Source organism: Cololabis saira, chromosome 22, assembly GCF_033807715.1.
Source record: "Cololabis saira isolate AMF1-May2022 chromosome 22, fColSai1.1, whole genome shotgun sequence".
In the NCBI taxonomy this organism is placed as follows: domain Eukaryota; kingdom Metazoa; phylum Chordata; class Actinopteri; order Beloniformes; family Belonidae; genus Cololabis; species Cololabis saira.
The window spans coordinates 11,828,765-11,848,450 of record NC_084608.1 but is presented as its reverse complement, the minus strand read 5'-3'; the positions used below and the strand labels follow the sequence as shown (position 1 = coordinate 11,848,450).

At 38.8% G+C, this 19,686-nt stretch overlaps 2 protein-coding genes across 2 annotated transcripts; one reads left to right on the top strand and one right to left on the bottom strand.

Moving 5' to 3' along the window:
- Positions 1–481: 481 nt before the first annotated feature.
- Positions 482–2,125, top strand: si:ch211-196f5.2 (uncharacterized protein LOC556372 homolog). The gene is made up of 4 exons (XM_061713167.1): positions 482–900; positions 986–1,085; positions 1,172–1,301; positions 1,753–2,125. The coding sequence occupies exons 1-4, from the start codon at positions 704–706 to the stop codon at positions 1,833–1,835; spliced, it is 510 nt and encodes a 169-aa protein (XP_061569151.1). The 5' UTR covers positions 482–703; the 3' UTR covers positions 1,836–2,125.
- Positions 2,125–16,244, bottom strand: ipo4 (importin 4). The gene is made up of 30 exons (XM_061713166.1): positions 15,889–16,244; positions 14,310–14,396; positions 13,448–13,527; positions 13,312–13,353; positions 12,508–12,637; positions 12,199–12,378; positions 11,932–11,997; positions 11,728–11,829; positions 11,509–11,592; positions 10,303–10,458; positions 10,154–10,207; positions 9,934–10,043; positions 9,737–9,845; positions 9,279–9,408; positions 8,964–9,077; positions 8,556–8,669; positions 8,287–8,410; positions 7,286–7,397; positions 7,067–7,194; positions 6,901–6,978; positions 6,580–6,637; positions 5,506–5,611; positions 5,147–5,340; positions 4,947–4,997; positions 4,538–4,663; positions 3,951–4,177; positions 3,727–3,859; positions 3,496–3,600; positions 3,024–3,093; positions 2,125–2,786 (listed from the first exon to the last, which is right to left on the bottom strand). Exons 1-30 carry the CDS (start codon positions 15,967–15,969, stop codon positions 2,656–2,658), a joined length of 3,282 nt encoding a protein of 1,093 aa, XP_061569150.1. The 5' UTR covers positions 15,970–16,244; the 3' UTR covers positions 2,125–2,655.
- Between the last annotated feature and the right edge of the window lie 3,442 nt (positions 16,245–19,686).

The following is a 19,686-nucleotide window of genomic DNA, read 5'->3' as shown; positions in this document are numbered from 1 at the left end:
GGTCTTACAAATGCTCCATGCTTTCCTCGCGAGGCAGTGACCTTGGAGGTTTCAACAACGGTGCATTTTTTCAAAACTTGAAAATGTGACACCGCTGTGGAAAATGCTCATCTGTCAGCCTCCTGGAGGACCGAATATGGTGCCAGCATCATCTCATAACAGAGACATAAATCTGTGTCCTCACTCAAGCTGAGGTCAGCTAACGCCATGTTTGTGTTTGGGACATCGTGTGTTCCCTTAAAATTTGATGTGTGTATTTACTCATGAGTCTGACGGGCTGAGAAAGACCCTCAAAGCTCAATATTTAGTATATTTTCTGTATAAAAGAAACACTGGACCCAAAAAGCCACCTGGCAGCATGACACCACCATCCGTCCATCACCCCGAGTCTAATAAACCTAACATCTGAGTGACACATAACACACATTCTCACTGGCTACTTATATCAGCCTGGAGGGCAGAACGCAAGTCTGAATGCATTAGACACACATTTACGCCTTGCAGAGGCTCTTATTGTCAGAGGAGGCAGCGCTCTGAATCATCAGGGGGACTAGTATCTGCTACACCACAGGCTGCAGAGATAGCGAGCATCAGTGGCAGAGATCACCAAAAAAAACACAGAAAGGAGGACAGAGCTACAATATATTGTTTTCTTTTTTAGATACAGTAAGTCAAGCTGGCGGCCGACGATAGAAAGAGCCCGATGGTGGAGGCAGAGGCCAAAGGAGAGGACAGCTCAGCGGGCGGAGAGCAGCCTGGTCCTCCCAGCGTGATGGTGCGTGTTGAAGTGGACAGAGACATTCCCATGTCGGTGTCACTGCCCATCGAGCTGCAGCCCGACCCGGCGCATCAACCCTTCCCCTTCCTGGACACCACACTGGCCGACCTGGGCATCCAAGAGTGAGTCTGCTGCTCAGTGAGTCTGAGCTACCTTAACAGAACTGCTTTATGGTTATTGTTTTTTTTTTTTTTTACATTTGTTCAGGTCAGAGGTGAAGGAGAGGGTTGTGTGGGTGGACACCAAGAAGACACAGGTGAAGAACAAAGAAGGAAAGCTGAAGGAGAAAGAAGTCACCATCCTAGAGGTAAAGGGGACGGTGAAAGTGAATGAGCACGAGGAAAAGGCTGCCTGAGGGAGAGAAATAAAAATCAACTTCCATTCTGCCTTCAGGTTCGAGTGAAAGCCCAAAAGCCTGGAGACAAGCAGCTGCAGGAGGTCTTGTACAGCACGGAGGCCCACACTGACCGCTCCTTCTGTCGCACTGGCATGAATATCCTGCCCTGGAAGCAGACGTACACAGGTCTGTGACATGTTTGAGTTTTCTGCTGGTAGTTGGGGCTTTGATGATATTTACTCTCCACAAGCTGAACATGATCTGTTACTGTTAGCTCGTGTATGTCCAGAAAAAAAAAGCAAAGGAGCATGCCTGAAAATCCCCAGATAACTGGGGGACTGGCAGACTGACGTGGATCACAGTGGTACGCCAAACTCTCGGCACAGAAATGAGATCATCATTGTCCCAAAAAAAGCCACAGACCTCAACTCTGCCAGGAGTTTGTGGAAATGTTACTCGCTTGTTCTAAAATCTATAACCATCTGTTTGTGTGTTTCATATACCAGTAAGTTAAAAGGCTTACTGTGACATGAAGCAGCAAGATTAACACAAACTCCTGCTACAAGTGTGTTTAGTTCCCTCTTATTCCACATGCAGAGGTGTGTGGTTTCTAAAATAAATGACGTGTGTCCATCAGGAGAGGAGGGACTCACACCGGTGGAGATGACGATGGCATTAGACGTGGAGAACCAGCAGCCTGAGGGCCAGCGGGACATCTGAGGGGCGACGGCATCACCATCATCCAAAAGGAAATACAATTCCTGTCATTTGACACGACTAACGTACACATTCAACTAGTCCACGCCCAAGTGATGCATGAAACTTTGTATTTATTTAGAGGCTTCCAAATGTTTTTTTCCCTTTCTTACACTGAGGTTAAATGACTTTACATTAACTGCAGGTGAAAACCAGTATTATGGTAGCTTGTAAAATGTATGCTGCTCTTGTAACAAAACATTGCTTTTCTTACTTTTCTTTAGTGGGATAACGATTAGCCCCAACAAAACCTTTTGAAAAGTGAAAATTGTGCAGCAAGCCATCACAGGATGAGTTACGTAAGCAGTAACTGAACACACAAGGGGAAAGCTTGTCTTAATAACAAAAGATCTAGTGTTCCAGCACACAAGTGCTGTTACACCCTCAGATAAACCAGCCTGTAAGTAGGAACGTGAATCAGGGGATGGAGATGAAAATGATTAGGATTCATCAGGAAACCAAATTACCTTGTAGTGGTAGTAAAGCCACGTGTGAGTTTAAACAGTGGGGGGGATTAGTGAGTTAATTAAGCATTGAATAATAAATCACAAAAGAAACAATTACAAAGAACAAAATGTTAACCAGAACTTCTAAAATGAAAACAATTCCAAAAAAAGAACACAGATGAGCAAATAAATAATATTGAACCAGAACTGCTGAAGGAATAACTCGTTGAAAGGCTGAAGTGGTGTTTTGAGATCGTTCTAGGAACACGTCCCTTTTCCACATACAGTATAAAAGTTCATCGTCTTGGCTGAATCGCTGAAGACGAAGGCTGCTGGAGCTAAAAGGCACCGGTGGCTGCACCGAGTTTGGCTCGCTGCTCTGCAGGAAGGGAGGCCACGGCTGCTTGGAAGTCGGCACCGTGGTTCTGGGCAAATTCTTTCATCAGTAAGAGCGACGTGTTCTGGGTTTCTGGGGAGAAACCATCCGAGAGTTAGAGATGAAAGCAGTTACAGAGGACGGATTAGTTAAAGAGTTTACAGAATACTGAGAGGGGAGCTGTGTTGGCACTGACTAGGAAAACTCAAGGAGATCAAATAGCTTTGCTCTGTTCTTTAGCAACACTAAAAGCACACTCAGTCACTACTTTGCATTCACTGTCATCTAAAAAAAAAATAAAACAGGCTACATATAAGCAGAGGTTTTCACCTTTATCAACTTCCTTGTTGCCAACAACATGACTGGAAGCAGCAATGATGGGCTTCATTAACTCCACAACCTGCAAAAGAAAAAAGATGTAACAACCTAATTTGGGAAAATGTGTAATATTTCTGAAGTTTATACTTTTCATGCAAACAAGATTTTTGACAGTTTCTTTATCTTGTTTGCTTCTTTATTCTGTTATTTTGCAAATGAACATTTACTGAATTTTTGGGGGAAGCAATCATGGAAATACAATGTGGTTTAATAAATATAATATTTAAGAATAAAAAAAAAAGAAAAAAAGAATAGTTTCCCCATCACTAAGAACATGTTTTTCCAATAACAACATATGGACACATATCTATATTTTAGTATTAGTAGACATGTCCTGCTTAGACCCAACAGTGACAAAGTGTCACCACATATTCTGCATCTGTTAATACTGTTAATACTCCATGTGAATGAGTTTGTACTGTACCAGGGCTGGGCTGTGTTTGTAAAGCAGAGTGAGACAGTTAAACACGGTCTTGTTCTCCTCCATATCCTCTTTGAGTGGAAGACGGGTCACCAGAGCAGGAACGACCTGTCAGTGAGCAAACAGTGTTGTTTTACTCAACTCAATAAACGACAAGTGGACTTAAGAGCGTTGCAGTTACTTCCCAGTTTGTGAAATGGTGCATTGTTGAAGTTTGAAGCTACAGAAACATACCTGCTCCAGAGGGACCACGTCCACGTTGCTCAGGATCATCCTGCAGAGGGCAGCACACAGGTTGTCGATCACCCTGAGGTCAGACTCCTTGGACAGCATGTTAGAAAACACTGACAGCATCATGGGGTAGTCTCTGAGTGCTACTTTAAGGATCACCCGCATTTACTTTTTGGCATAGCACATAATACTTATTAACAGGAACACAGACCGGTAAAGAAGGATACGATACGATGATTGGACCAGCAGCCTCAGCCAGGCATCCAAGCCCAAAGACACTGTTGTTCCGCACTTCAGCGTCGCTGTCCTTTACTCCAGCCACCAGCACAGGAAGCAGGCGATTGGACAGTTTGCCAGCCATTCCCCGGCCTCCCGACACACTCACGAGGGCTTGAAGGATTTCTCCAATCGTCCCCAGAGAAAAGGATCGGTCTGCCACAGTGCAAGAGGATTTCTTTGAAGATAAAGAACAAATATTGTAGCTGAGTATCAAACAAAAACTAATAAATAAATCTGAGAATAGAAATAGCTTGTGGTTACAGGATGCAGTTTCTCTTTTCTTTTACATTACATTTTTGACAGTTCAGGCAAAGGAATACAGACACAGCATGGTAAACCACAGCTTAAAGAGTTAAGAAGTTGTAATCTCTGCTTCATCGTCTTTCAAAAAGCTGAACATTAGAGACAAAAAAAAAAAAGAGAACTCGTAAGAGTTGTGGATACAATGCAAACAGAAACTTTCAGCGCACTAGTGAGCAGCAGGAACAGTGTGGAGGCTTGTGTGTAAGTCGTGTGTCAGTGTTTCTAAACTCACAGCTTTGCTCATGATGAGAGGCAGCAGATCATTGAGGAAAGGAGCAAAACTGTCGGCAGGAACAGAAGAGGCTACCAAGGGAATCCCCTCCCCTGCAAACTCCTGGAGCATGGCATCAAACTCTGCCTGAAAAAGACACATCAAGAAGAGACACTGATTAACTGGACAGGAACAAGAAAATCCTTCCTTGTACAGTTGGATGGCTGAAGTGTACTTCAGTGTGGGATGTTAAAACAGCTGTACTGGAGAGTTGTGCTACTCTATTTACGATGAAAGGAATACATTAAAAATAATGCTTACAAATATTATGAAACATGATTTTGAAAATTTCTTTTGTACAATAACAATCAAGCAGATTATTTAAATGTTACATCCGTAGATGGACTGAAACATAACTGATGTGCAGTACCTGTTGGTCTTCATCATCAGCATCATCATGACCAAAGCCCTGACAAGCAGTCTAATAAATAAAAAAAGAAAGAAGAGAAAACAAATATTATTAGAGGGTTTTCTAACATCTGTTTGCAAGGATCTCGCTTGTTACCTCATGTTAGTGACACTTCAGATAAATTAAACCATATGTCCATTCTCAATGGCCTCTGAACCGACCTTTTTTGTAAGAACGTCACGAATGACACAGCTGATCTCTTTGAGGCGTGAAGGGTTAATAAAGACTTCCTCCTTGCAGGATTTGATGACATTGTTCATGGTTTCCAGGATACCCATGACAACGTGGCGCTCACGCTCCGTTTGCACAGTTTCCACAAAGCAGGGAATCACCACATCGAGTAACTTTATGAGGGCTGGGGGAGATTTCAAGAAAAAAAAAAAATTGTTATCAGTTTCATTTGACATCTTAGATAAATGGAATAGAATATAATCTTGCTGTACACATATAAACATATAGTTATTCATCTCTCCCACTAGGCCAGAAATGCCCATGTCTTTATCCCTGTATCCTGCATTACCCTGGTGGTTGGCCTCAGTGGGATTCTCCTTCCAAACTTTGTGCTGAGCTCTACAAAACTGGCCCATAGCTGCGAAAGCTGCCCTGCGGACGTCCTCATGGGGGAACTGAGGAGAACACACAGAAGCCATGAGCTTACAGCAGAGCCCAGATGGGCTGCACCAAGCACTCATATGGACACAAATACAAACATTCATTCAAGCTTCCATAACAGAAAATAGATTAGAGAATCTAATAGAATAGAGAACTTCAGAATGCTGAGAAGACTTGTGGGACCAATATTGTTTGACTGCTGTATAATTCTATTAACAATAATCTACTACTACTGTCATTCAGCAGATGCCTTTTTTCCTTACATGTGAGAAAACATCACAAGTAATAAATCACATCACAGCAGGATACAGCATGGATAAGTGCTGGTCAGACTGCTGTGAGTCCAGTTGGACACAGGAGCTGCCATGCTAGTGGCATTTTTTTAGTTCCCTTCCCACCCTACAAAAGTCCCTTTATTCAGCAAAGGGAAGGTAATAATCCTCCTTAGTCAAGGGATGATCACAAGTCTGAACCATAAAGCGTGAGGTTAGAACAGAATTAAATGCCGTCAGTGAGTTTTGATCAACCTACTACATATTAAGACAAACTACAATTATTGAAGTGAGAATTAAGGTGACCATTTGAAGCTTTTCTTTCTTAAATGGGAATGTTTTAACAAATTTGTCCACATATGTATATTAGCACTTGATTCTGAAATGTCAGAATATACTTAAAACGGCCATTTTCAATAAGAAAAACTGCAAAGCAATAAGTAAATATTTAAATTGATAAACTAATGAAAGATAATTGATAAATAATAGCTTTTAAACATAATCTTATAAGATATTATAACGCCAACATATTATTCAAAAGATATGGGCCCAAACTGGGCGCACTACGAGTGCTGCGTGAACAAGATTATCTGTCCTTGGACAAGGGCATCAGTCTAAAACCAGACATGTATCTAAGATAAACAATGCACCAATTAAGACAACAAAAGGCCCTTCACAATAGATGTAAAAGAAATGGACAACAAACTTACGTCTCTCATTTCATACACCTGCGAGAAACAGGATTCCCAGTAGGGCTGGAAGGCAACGCTGTCACAGGAAACCAAAGTAACACATGATAAATATGCTCAATAGACATTCACACTAGAAACGTTTAACACTGAAGAACAGGTTTTTGACTCTTTTTTTTTGGTTGTCATATTTTTTTCACAACCTGAAGAGCAAAGAACTCAAGCATGTGTATAATAACCACAGCAAAATGCATTTAGGACGTAGCTGAACAAGAGTCAGGCTGATGGACAATAGTCAAGCTTCAAATAAATATTTAGAGTAGATACTAGTAAATATGTTACCCGGTGCTGTACGCAATCTCTCCCAGGGCTTCACAGGCATCCTCCTTCTCATCAATGTAGGCATTTTCCACACTGAATCTGAGATGTACATTGAATGTGAGTGACAGTAGTCCTTTGTTGAATTAGAGCAGTACGTGTGCAGGTGAGCACATTTGAGAGAACCTACCCTGCAACATCATGGACATCTGGTTCTGAGCCATCGTCCAAAAAATCCTCGCCGACACTCCCTTCTTCATGGTCATCATCGTCAGAATCATCCAGCAGCAGAAATGTCTTGTCTTCTTCAAGGTGCGCCTGTAACCAAACAAGAGGTTTTTCAATCAAACATTTGGATTAAGAAAAGTTTCAGAAATTGCTTCCTGAGTGTCGAAGGTGCATTTTATACCGTGATGCCTTCAGTGGACTTCAGGGCGAGCACCATGACGGTGGTTATGGGGGTGAGGTGGGGCGTCAGGCTTTCAGGGCAGATTGTGGACACAGCAGAATAGAGACTGTACCTGAGAGAAGGAAAAACAGACACTCGTCACAGCTCAATTATGTTCTGTACTTAGTAAATACTACAACAAAAGAGTGAAAACATAAAACAAAAATTTTAAAATAATGTGGCAGAATTTCTAGCCTTTGTGAAGGTCAGTCCATACAAAGTTTGAAATCAGAACACTGTTTTGGATAAATAAATAAAGACTGAAGCAATAGTTCTTTAATAGTTATTTGGTAGACATTTTGAAAACTGATTGCGTTTCAGAACATCTCTGAAAAATGTGATACAAATTGCAGTGCAATGACTCAGGCCCCATTTACACGTAGCAAAAACGGTGGTGTTTTCATGCGTTTTGGCCGTTCGTTTACAGGAAAACGAAGCTCAAAGTCTCCAAAAACGATCATTTCTGAAAACTCCGGCCAAAGTGGAGATTTTCAAAAACTCCGTCTTCACGTTTGCTTAAGAGACAGAGAGAAACTGACATTTAGGCTTCAGAACGTCACATTATGCGACAGAAACGTCACCAGCGTCATGTGTGCGACCTGCGTTTACAATTTGTTTGGCCACCATCAATATTTTCTTGTATTTTGCCTGTTTTATATTCTAAAGTCACACAAAAGTAACTCCACTTCTCTGTCACTCCAAACGAAAGACTCTCGTTCCGTCTTGGAAGTAACTGGAAGTTACTCGTGTCATTTGTTGACGTTTTCTTCCAGGATTCCGATTGGCTAGCATGACTTTATGCTTCTCGTTACACTGCCCCCTGCAGGTTTGGCTGCTCATAGCACCTTAACAGCTATTTATGCCGGTTCGTGTAAATGATGGTATTTTCCAAAACGTACATGGGGAATTATCAGTTTTTGTAAATACCCGGCTATGTGTAAACGTGGTCTTAAACTACATACGTGCAGCGTCTGAGGTCCGGGTCATCAATGGTGTCAGTGAGGTTGAGGCCCAGCTGAACGCACTCTGCAGCAAGAGGACTGAAGACATCTTTGCCAACGGTACGGGCCAGAACAGACAGAGTATCTGAGAACAACAACCAGAGTCTAAATACACTATGATACAAAAGCTACTGAAGTGAATGGAAAGATGAAAGAATGGGCTATGTTAGTGTGTATATATAAATATATACATTTCTAGGCTTGGATAGAGTTTTGGAGGGTTTGCATACCCAAAGACTGAGTTTGCAGCGACCTCATCTCTTCTGTAGTGGTGGTCAGGAAACCCTTCAGGCTTTCAATTATCGGAGGGAAGTAGGGAACCAGCAACTCCTTGGCAGCGTTGGCTGAAATGAGTAACAATAATTCAGGATCACGATAACTTGGTTTTCATATAAACAATAACATCTAGTGGACACCTAAATACAAGCAAATGGATGGTAAACTAAGTTTATTAACAACTCTTTTCACATTGTGTTTTAATTTGGAAGTAACGCATGTGGAAAAACAGCTGCATGAGTATTGATTTAACAATTAGTGTACCGAATGAGCTGTAAAGCATCTGCGTCTACTGTGTTGTGAAGGGCCCACTGTGATCTTCACTTGTGTCCTAGTGGGTTTGAGTCTGAATTCATCCTTACCTATGGCACCTATGGCAGACACTGCAAGCTCTTTTATCTTGAGGTTTTCAACGTTGTTGAGAGCAGACAACATGGTCTCCATCAAGGTAGGAAGATAGGGCTCAATATCAGCTCCTGTTTTTAAAAAAAGAAACCATTCACGTTATTGAGCAATTCCATATTGATGAAATATACTTTTAAAAGAGAAACTACCATTAATGATTTTTGCTGTGATTTGGATATCAAGAGACCTCATGCTTGAGGTTTCCATTTTGTAAATGAGTCTAACCAGTGTAAACGTTCTACTGTCAGTCTGTACTTCCACATTTAGCTTACCAAGGTTCTCCATGAAGTTCTCCAAGGCATAAAAGGCTTTTGTGACATGGCCAACCTTTGCCTTGTTCAAGGATGAAAGGTAGCCCAGCAGCAAAGGCATCAACTCTTCACAGTACTTACTCACTTCAGGCTATATGGCAGAGGATGAAAAAATCAAAACAAAAAAACACAGTAAGCAAACGAAGCTGAGACAAGTATACTTTTATACTACAAATGCTAAAAGACAGTATTTTCAATTAAAATACAAGTTGCAATCTAACTAAGTTTAATAAAATCAATAATTTTCCCCACTTTTGCTAACATAGATTCTAATCTCAATACATCTCAAATGTTAGCATATTGTACCAAAAACAGGAAAATACATGCGTTAAATATATCTATAAATGAAGAGATTATTCAAAGTATAATTGGCTCAGCACAATACTTCCCTTGGTTTAAATTGATTTGTCCTGACTCACCTGTAAATGTTCAGAGAATTGTCCAATGGCAAAGAGGGCAGCACTGCGCACCACCTGATCGTTGTCTGAAAGACTTTGGCAGACTGTGTGCAGCACAGACGACAGCATCCTGCCAGAGAGATGCACAAACAAGCTGAATGCTAAAGAAAAGTAAATGAATAAAAGATAAACTACAGGACACTCATATTTAGACGTACGTATTGCGTATGTGGTCTGCACATCCTTCTGCCAGCACAGCAAGACACATGAGAGCCCCCTTCCTTTGATAGGGGTTTTCACTGGTGAGGCTAGTTTTTGTCAGGGGGATCTGGTGTACAAGACACAACGTGCATAACAATCTTAAAAAGATAGTTCTAAAAACCGGGGCTTGGAATTGGAAAATCTTTTACAGAACTGGGAAATATCTCCATGACTTACAAGGTGATGAAACAGCTTCTCTGGAGGCATATGGAGAGCCATAGTGTCGATCACCTGGAAATAAACAAACAGATTTAAATGCCGATGCTAATCTTCAGCAATGTGAACTTGCAGTAAAATAAAAAAAAAAATGAAACAACTTTCTCCACCTGAGCAGAGCACTGCTTGGGGTTTTCATTATCTGTGCCATCACCAGTGTCGTCTTCTTCATCCTCTGGATCCTGTTCACCAGTTGGGGGAGCTGCTGTCAAGATAGGGAAGATGCTCTGCAGGATGGGGCCCAGCAGCTTCAACTTCAGTACAGTCTACAAAGCAGAGAGAAGGCAGGATTCTTTCCTTTATCAATATTATTATATTGTTATTCCACATACTCTGTTCCTGCTCTGTGAAGCATGTCATAAACCATCGAGGCACATCGTACTTTGCATTCAAATAAAAAGGGAGACGTCAATAAAACAGACCTAAACATTTAATTCCAATGAAATGCTGCAACTTTACAGTTAATGTGTGTTCGATTTCCAGCTCTTACTTGTGTCTGTGACTCCAGAAGATACTGTAAAATCCACTGACGTTATAAAAATCACATCCTCATTATTAAAATCTAATTTCCCTGAAGACTGATTTTTTTGTAAAAATGTAATTAATAGTCAGTGCACATGAGATAGACTTGCTTCAAATTGAATAGCAGCATCACATAAACTCACTGATTAGGATGAAAATAAGGGCATCAGTACTGGCGAGTATTCACGTCTCTGAACTATCCCATAGCAATTATTTATTAGCAAACAGAATCCAAAAACAATAACGTAATAGTGCCTTTTGCAATTTTCTGTTATGAGTTGACTGATACAGAAGCTATATGTATGTGTGTTGTTGGACTGAGAGGACTATTTAACATTAACAATATGGAATTATTTTACACCTGCAAACCCCACCAACAAATCCACAACATGCTCATTACACAAGGTAGCATGTAGCTATCATGTGAAACAAAACAAGTAGTTTAAGTCGAAGGGGAACACAGACAAACCATGACAATGATAATAACATTGTCCATAAAAGGTTAGTAGTAAATATAAATTAATGAGTAGAATAACAATTGTATCAGATCAGTAGTCTGTATTGACTAAACCCAAAGTCGAGGTATCAGATTCAGTATTAGAAAGGACAAAAATGGTATCAGAACATCTTTATTTGGAGAACATTTAAAATTTTCTGTGCATAACTGTAATTTTTTAAACATCTAAAACAAAGACAACCTTCTCTGAAGAACCAGAATCGTTCTGTGCTGATGCTTTGTGAACAGCACTGCAAGTATGGGCTGTTTATTTACAAAAGCTGGTGGATGACTTTACCTTACTCTTCAGCTTGATTAGGAAGGTGATGCAAGAGAGTGCTTTCACACGCAGAGAGTCGATCAGTGTTGTGTCAGTCCCCACCTAACAATAATGTATATTGTTAGAATTCTCATATAAGACCACCTAAGCACTTAAAAAAAACAGTTATTTTATTTTTACTGAATGACTTTAGGAATTAAAACAAAAAATAAAACTCAAACTAAATTTAGACCCAACCTCCAGGCAGAATTGGACAATCTCAGCTACATGAGGAGCGATGATGGACAACTCAGACTCCACAAGCTCAATTAACACTTCCATGGCCTCACTGGCTTGGTCCTGTGCAAACACAGACACAGACAAAAGGGACTTATTCATATATAACTTCAGATTTGACCAGTGTCTTACCAGCAATAAAATGTCTTGAATATCCTAATTTACCTGGTTGGCCTTGATGAGGTGTTTCAGAGCAACAAACAGATTTGGGATGATGGAACGCAGGGGCTTCTGTAAAATGTTAAATGTATAAAATATCACAAATATGTTTTAGATATTGAACATATTCAAGGCCTTAGACATGCCATGTTTGTACGCAATTTGTTAAGTATCCAAGGTAATGCTGGGACATTTATGACATAAACATTTACATGCAATCTGATACCCGTGTTACTCATAAACTTGAAAGGGAAAACATCAGCACTTCCTCACCATCTCGTCTGTGCCAGAGTAAGGTGTTATAGCTGTGATGGTGAGGATGCAGTAGTACAGGGCTGTTGGGTTGTTCTGGTCCTGTAGCACAGCACCGAACAGTTGCAGCAGCTGGCAGTAGTAAGGCTTGAAAGGTTCAGGGTTGGACTCCATCACCTTATTCAGCAGCAGGAGGCCAACCTATCGGGACAAAATATTGGATATTTTAAAGCCAAGACCAAGACTATGGAGTACACTTTAATCATCAAACATATTTGTAGAGCTTTAGCTCAAAACACAAAATGAATGAATTGTCTAAACTCCTCCTACCTGTCTGTCATGGGGGTTGGTACTTTTGGTGGCCTCATTGAGGAGCTGCAGCAGGGCAGGCCAGCGGTCTGGTGTCTCATGTTTAACCATAACTGCACAAAGCTGGGAGAGCGAATACTGCACGGTGTGCCTTCAAAGCAGACACACACCAGCAACAGGTCAGAGGAGCCACATGACAGTTCACACTTGTGTATAGTACCATACTGTGTAGGCGCGTTTCCATTACCCCTAGATTTGCGCAAAACCAAATATTGAAAAAGAAACCCTAATGGTAATGGAAATGACACCAATTCAAAACAACTCCTGAAAACTGAATAAACCTCTCTTGCAAGAGGTGGTTTTTCAGACAATTCGATAATCCACTTATTCACAAAAGTGTAATGGAAAAACTTTTTGCAAATTTTCACATCTCTGGCAGCACTGGATCTGATGTAGCGGGTCAATATAAGGTCATCAAAATCTAGTTTCAAGCTGTTTTTGGCCTCATTAATACGATGTAGTTGTCCTGTAACACTACTTAATCATTAATTAATGAATGATCATCCACTGCATTCATCATCTGGCTATTTTCTCAGTTAGCATTGCAATAATTTATCAAAGACTAAAGATGTTTTAGTCCATTTCCATTGCTATTTTCTTTTTCGTTGCCATAAAGAGAAATCTTGCTGGACAAGATGTGTAGAGTTATACTTATTTGAAAAACTGTGATCAATGGAAACACCAACCCCCCTTTTCAGATATTTAAATTTCTTTTGGGCAAAAGTGTAATGGAAACGCAGCTGTCAATTACATCCAAATACTCACTCTGCTTCCTGTGTGAAGGCTTGCAATACCACTGCTTTTAGGCTATTAGAAAAGAGGCAAACATCAAAATCATGACTAGCTCAATCTACTTTCAGATATATGTGACAATAGCATAAAATTGAATTAACAAAAAAACCTCTCTCTGTCATTAGGGTTAATCTTCTTCCAGTGTTTCTTCACTCTCAACCTCAGCATCACTGTAGCCGACTGCCGAATCTGCATGACAGCACATGAATAGAGAAAAAGATTAATGTAACTTAAGCGTATATAGAGCGTATATATATATCCTGAGATGCAAGAAATGTAAAGTAACATTAACATCTTCATAAATCTGTTAGAGCAGTGTTTTCCTATAAGTGAGACACAGCTTTAACAGTAAACTACGCTTTATGGCTTTGTTCTGACGTGTTCATGGCACTGATGGAGAAAGCCACTACTCTACCATGTTGTGTACTGAAAGGTTTTATACTTTTAAGTGTGTTTGACAAAATTTGAGAGCTTTCAAAAACATTTAGCAGGTCTTATCAATCCCAACTTGCATCTGAAACCTGACTAGACCTGTACCAAAATGGTTATACAAATGATAGTAGGTCTAATTTCACAAAGTCAAGCAATGCAATCTGCAGTAATCAGATTACTGGATTGGAAATGCAACTGCTATCCCATAAAAACCACGGTCCGCTATGATAGTTTCCTGCTTTTGAAAAAAAGTTGACATTTCTCTTTTTCCCCCCTAACTTACAGTTAAGTTTGAAATATAAACGTCGTTAGTAAAGTATAATTAAATGTATATTTTAATTTCATTTGTTGTGTAATGTGTTTTGTGTAAGTATTTGTTCCATGTATGGTTTGTCTGGTGTGTGAAATATGCTGTAGAAACAGACTCAGTGAGTTAAATCAGTGACAAAGCTTTAACATCCGTCACTCCCACTCTCAAACTGCATACAGGAGCTCTGCTGGGATCAAGTGTTTTGTTCGTGTTGACATTTCCACAATACCTGCGGATTTTGGGATCCGCTCATGACAGCACACAGCGCTGGGATGATGGCCGGGTTTCTGAACGCCTGCTTCAGCTGCACTGTCGCCTAACGACGGGACAAAATACATTATCAAAGTTACACAGGCCCATTAAAAGTACATGGGGTTAAAAATTATACACAGAATGCACATATCCCCAAACCGTAGGCATCACTTCAATCCTACTCTCTCACCCATGTGCCTTAAATGCAAGATAGAAATTGGTACCCTAACTCATTGTTTTTGGTCATGTTGTAAATTGCAGGTGTATTGGTCTAATGTGCTATCTGAAATAGAAAAGATATTGGGTTTAAAACTGGAGATGGACCCCGTATCTCTTGTATTGTAATCGGAGGCTGTATTGTATTCTTACTTATGCAGCGAGGAAGAATATTTTATTGCAGTGGATCAATGAAAAAGTACCAAGTGTTAAAGGCTGGCAAAGAGTGGTGTTTTATCTGGCGCCTTTAGAGCACCTGACATGTATATAACATTCAAAAACAGACCAATTCTATAAAGTTTGGGAGCCTTACTTGAACTATGTAGAGCCGGGTGTCTCTAATATGTTGCAGGGATTTTCTTGACTGGTCATACTGTAAATTTTTATTGTAACCAGGGTATTATTTATATGGATCTGAGCTGGTGTTTTTTTTTTTTTTTTTTTTTAGTTGTTTTTTTTTTTGTTCTGTTGGTTTGTTCGCCTGTTTCTTGTTATTTCTGTGGATCATATTACATTTTTTTCTTGTAAAAGTGAAAAATTAATAAAAAATATTGTTTACATACATAAAAAAATAAAAAATAAATAAATAGTACATACGGTTCACAAAGTACAGGGTTCCTACACATTTTTCAAGGTCAAATTCAAGCACTTTTCAAGCACTTTCAAGGGTCATTTTCAAAATCTTCAAGCACCTTATCGCTGGGGTAAAAAATCTACAGGAATATATATATATATATATATATATATATATATTCATAATTATTTTTTTTGCTTTTTAATCACAATGTTGTATCGTGCTGTAAACATCTAGTTATGTTTCATCTTACTGATTTTATTTCTCCTTGTAATAACTAAACTATACAGTCTGATCCCAATGTTGTTAAAGACACAGAGTTATAATTTCAAGCACTTAAAACTAAAATTCAAGCACTTTTCAGGCCTTGAAAACAAGACATTGAAATTCAAGCACTTTCAATGATTTCCAGCCCCAGCAGGAACATAAGTTTGTTTGCTTGTTATTTCTGTGGATCATATTACATTCTTTACTTGTAAAAGTGAAAAATTAATAAAAAATATTGTTTACATACATAAAAAAAAATTAAAAAAAACTGTACATGGGTTCACACAGTACAAATTAATCAAAACTAACCCTTGACTGTGTTTAAAGCTCACACATGTGCTTTAACGGGCGTTGGTTCATTTTAACTGGCAGGAGTCAGCCGTTAACGTGGCTGTTTCTTCAACCGTTATATTATAAATTATTATAAATACAGATATTAACGTTAGTTTTTAAACCACTTTCACAAACTAGTGCTAGCTGTATGAAGTTTGGCCAGTACCTGCTGAACAGCTTCGTTATCGGGCTGTGTCATCAGCAGGAGGATTTTCTCCAGCTCCGCTGTCATCTCGATAGTTGCCATCGCCTTCACTTGCTCTTTACGGACCAAATTAACGTGAATCTTTTTTTTTTTAAACCAATAAGAGGAAAGAAAAAAAAAAGAGTTGTCCTTTTCGCGACGTGTCTGTCCGGCGACCTACTGCTACCCCGGTGGGACAGCTGTCAAATGTTTCCGTGGAGCTGTAGGAGTGTGTAAGAGTGAGCGGCTGAGCTGAGGGTCGGGGTCGTTAAAGTGACGTTAACGTTAACGGCAACACGCGGGGAACCGGCCCGGAGCTCCACGTGAGGGGCGTTCAAGGGACCTGCGTAATTCTGAGTCCCCGGGCTGTTCCAGGCTAAACAGCGCCGACAACTGCAGAGGAGTACGAATTAAACATGTCCCAAACAAACCCACACGCTAAATGATGAGATGTACGATATCTCGTCTTTTACAGTTGTTATAGGTTGAAATTCGATATAAATGTAATCTATTTAACAATTTTGAACTATAGAAAAACAGGCAAGTCTGTTGCGGTTGTAAAATGTTCCAATCCAACGTAAATACAACTTGGTTAAAAATACAACACAGTTAAAAAAAACGGGAATAATGATTAAACTATTAATTTTTTGTTTTTAGTCTTTATCAGATCAGATTTCAAACTTATTTTCTGTCTTTTTTTTAAAGCTGGAAATAAAGTACTTGTACTGGGCTAGAATGAGCTTCTCTCGCAGATAATTTGCATTTTAAAACAGAGCAGTTTTACTGACTGACCGTAGTTAGGGTTACTCGAGTTGTAAAAAAAAAATCAGGGGGGATGGTGGATTTTATCATATGGGGACAGATAATTTGTGCTGATTACAAATAATATAATATATTACAAATAATAGCACTGACCAAAACTCCTGCAGAAATACTGCAGGAATGACATAGCAGCAGTTAAATGCAGCCTTCTGTAAGCTTTAAATATCCACTGGGCTTACATCAAATACATCAAAACACAAAAATAAAAAACAGTTTTCCGAACTTATCAATATGATTCTGTCCTTCACAGGATAAGTAAAATGGATCACTGCAAAAACTCAAAATCTTAACAAGAATATTTGTATTATTTCTAGTTAAAATGTCTAATTTTAGTAAAAAAAATCTCATTACACTTAAAACAAGACTCATCACTGGAAAAAACAACAATTTTCACCTGTTTCAAGTAGATTTTCAATTGTAGAAACATCTGCCAGTGGAACAAGATTTATTTGCTTGTAATAAGAAGATAAATGTTGTCCCACTGGCAAATTTTCCTACTTATTTCAAGTGAAAATCTACTTGAAACAGGTGAAAATTGTTGTTTTTTCCAGTGATGAGTCTTGTTTTAAGTGTAATGAGATTTTTTTTTACTAAAATTAGACATTTTATAACAGTGGTGTCGCTTTCATTTTTTTCAAACATTATTGACTGAGCTGAGGAATATTAAACATTTTGAGTGTATTTCCCATTATGAGTTGAGGAAAATAGAAAATTTTTAGTGTATTTCCCACAGATTATGAGTTGAGGAAAATAGATAAATTTTGAGTTGTGTGAACTTATTCGGGTTAACAGTGAAGACTCATCACTGGAAAAAACAACAATTTTCACCTGTTTCAAGTAGATTTTCACTTGAAATAAGTAGAAAAATCTGCCAGTGGAACAATATTTTTTTGCTTGTAATAAGAAGATAAATCTTGTCCCACTGGCAGATTTTCCCATAAGTGAAAATGTACTTGAAACAGGTGAAAATTGTCAAATAAGTTATTTTTTTGGTGTTATTTTTTTGGTGATGACTCTAAATGTTGAAATAGCAGTAAAACCACATTCATTGATGAAATGACATAAGGGATGGAAAGGTTTTACTGGGGGTTTGGACCGTTTTTATTTCAGGGGGGATGCCATCCCCCCTCATCCCCCCTCAACTTGAGTACTGCCCAACCCCACACACTAAATCATGAGATGTACGATATCTCATCTTTTACAGTCGTTATAGGTTAAAATTCGATATAAATGTCATCTATTTAACAATTTGTTCACTATAGAAAAACAGGCAAGTCTGTTGCGGCTTTAAAATGTTCCAATCCAACCTAAATACAATTTGCTCACAGTTCAAAAAATGGGAATAATTATTGAACTATTCATTTTTTGTTTTTATTCTTTATCAGATCAAATTTCAAACTTATCTTCTGTCTTTTTTCAAAGCTGGAAATAAAGTACTGGGCTCGCAGATAATTTGCATTTTAAAACAACAGTTTTACTGACTGATCTATAGGGTCTTGACCTCGCAGAGGGTCAGTCCCAGATATGGCTTGATTATTTGAAAAAAAATAGATTTACATAAACAAACTTGTACAGACACTTGAAAGAAAATTGTTATTCCAGAAAACACAGGATGAGATGTTGCTATCCATGTGCGAGCACATACAATTAACTGGACTTGTCGGCCCCCAGACTGGTCCAAGCAAATAGCGCAGACAACTGCAGAGGAGTACGAATTAAACATGTCCCAAACCCCACACACTAAATGATGAGATGTACAATATCTCATCTTTTACAGTCGTTATAGGTTAAAATTCTATATAAATTCTGGGAAGAGAGGATTTCTTTAGATACCTACAAGTGAGACACTCTTTTGACAAGAATATTAAAGAGGGGTTAGGAAAAGATGAGTAAGGGTTCATGGAGGTTTTTTTATCATCATTTAAGTCTGAATCAAGTAATAAAATTATCTCCAAACTATATAAGACCATACAACTTTCCAAACAAGATAATAAAGAATACATAAAAAAGGAAATGGGAAGAGGAAATAAGGATAATAATAACACAGGAAAGCTGGGAGAAAATATGCCAACTACAATGGATCTCAACCGGGTCAAATACATGGAGGGAGTTCTGCTGGAAAAGTATAACAAGATTTTTTATCACACCCATTCAAAAATTATATCGGGCAGCGGGGATGCCTGTTGGAGACTATGTGGGTCTAAAGGAGCTAACCACTTTCATATTTTTTGGGACTGCCAAGCTATAAGACCAATTTGGGAAGAGATACAGAAGCATGTTGAAAATATATTTAATGTGACCATGCCATTGAATTGTGAAACGATATTTTTGGGAGACATAATGTTCGAAACATGGAATGTAAAAGACAAAAAACTGCTGACTATACTGTTGGCAGCCAATAAGAAATGTGTTAAGGAAATGGTTAAAAGTGGAACCTCCCACTATCAACGATTGGATTGAAATCATCTACGAGATCTATGTTATGGAGAAGATATCTTCCTCCCTCAAGGTTGAGAAAGAAAACTTTTATAAGATCTGGTCCAAATGGACTGAGTATGTTAAACCAATCACATCTGATGTCATGTGAACTACCTTTTTATGTGATGGAATGATTGTAAACATGGGTGCGCTCCCTGGTTCTGTTTTTTATTTTCTGTTATTGTTTCTATTCATGAAAAACGCCTGGAGGACAGTAGGGACAAAATCATTTAAGTTAAAGATTGAATGTAAAAATGTGTAAGATGGAAACCTGCTGTTCTAAATAAAAAGAGAATTAAAAAAAAAAAGAAATTTGATGTCATCTATTCAACAATTCATTCACTATAGAAAAACAGGCAAGTCTGTTGCGGCTGTAAAATGTTCCAATCCAACCTCAATACAACTTGATCACAGTTAAAAAAATGGGAATAATTATTGAACTATTCATTTTTTGTTTTTATTCTTTATCAGATCAGATTT

What these genes read in the sequence shown, in the direction of transcription:
- si:ch211-196f5.2 (XM_061713167.1), top strand. Translation starts at nt 704, where the DNA reads ATGGTGGAGGCAGAGGCCAAAGGAGAGGACAGCTCAGCGGGCGGAGAG. An exon ending in AAGAAGTCACCATCCTAGAG is followed by an intron (nt 1,086 to 1,171) that starts GTAAAGGGGACG and finishes TTCTGCCTTCAG; the next exon opens with GTTCGAGTGAAAGCCCAAAA. An exon ending in CTGGAAGCAGACGTACACAG is followed by an intron (nt 1,302 to 1,752) that starts GTCTGTGACATG and finishes TGTGTCCATCAG; the next exon opens with GAGAGGAGGGACTCACACCG.
- ipo4 (XM_061713166.1), bottom strand. Translation starts at nt 15,969, where the DNA reads ATGGCAACTATCGAGATGACAGCGGAGCTGGAGAAAATCCTCCTGCTG. An exon ending in ATAACGAAGCTGTTCAGCAG is followed by an intron (nt 14,397 to 15,888) that starts GTACTGGCCAAA and finishes TCCCGTCGTTAG; the next exon opens with GCGACAGTGCAGCTGAAGCA. An exon ending in GCTGGTCCAATCATCGTATC is followed by an intron (nt 3,860 to 3,950) that starts GTATCCTTCTTT and finishes AGTAGCACTCAG; the next exon opens with AGACTACCCCATGATGCTGT.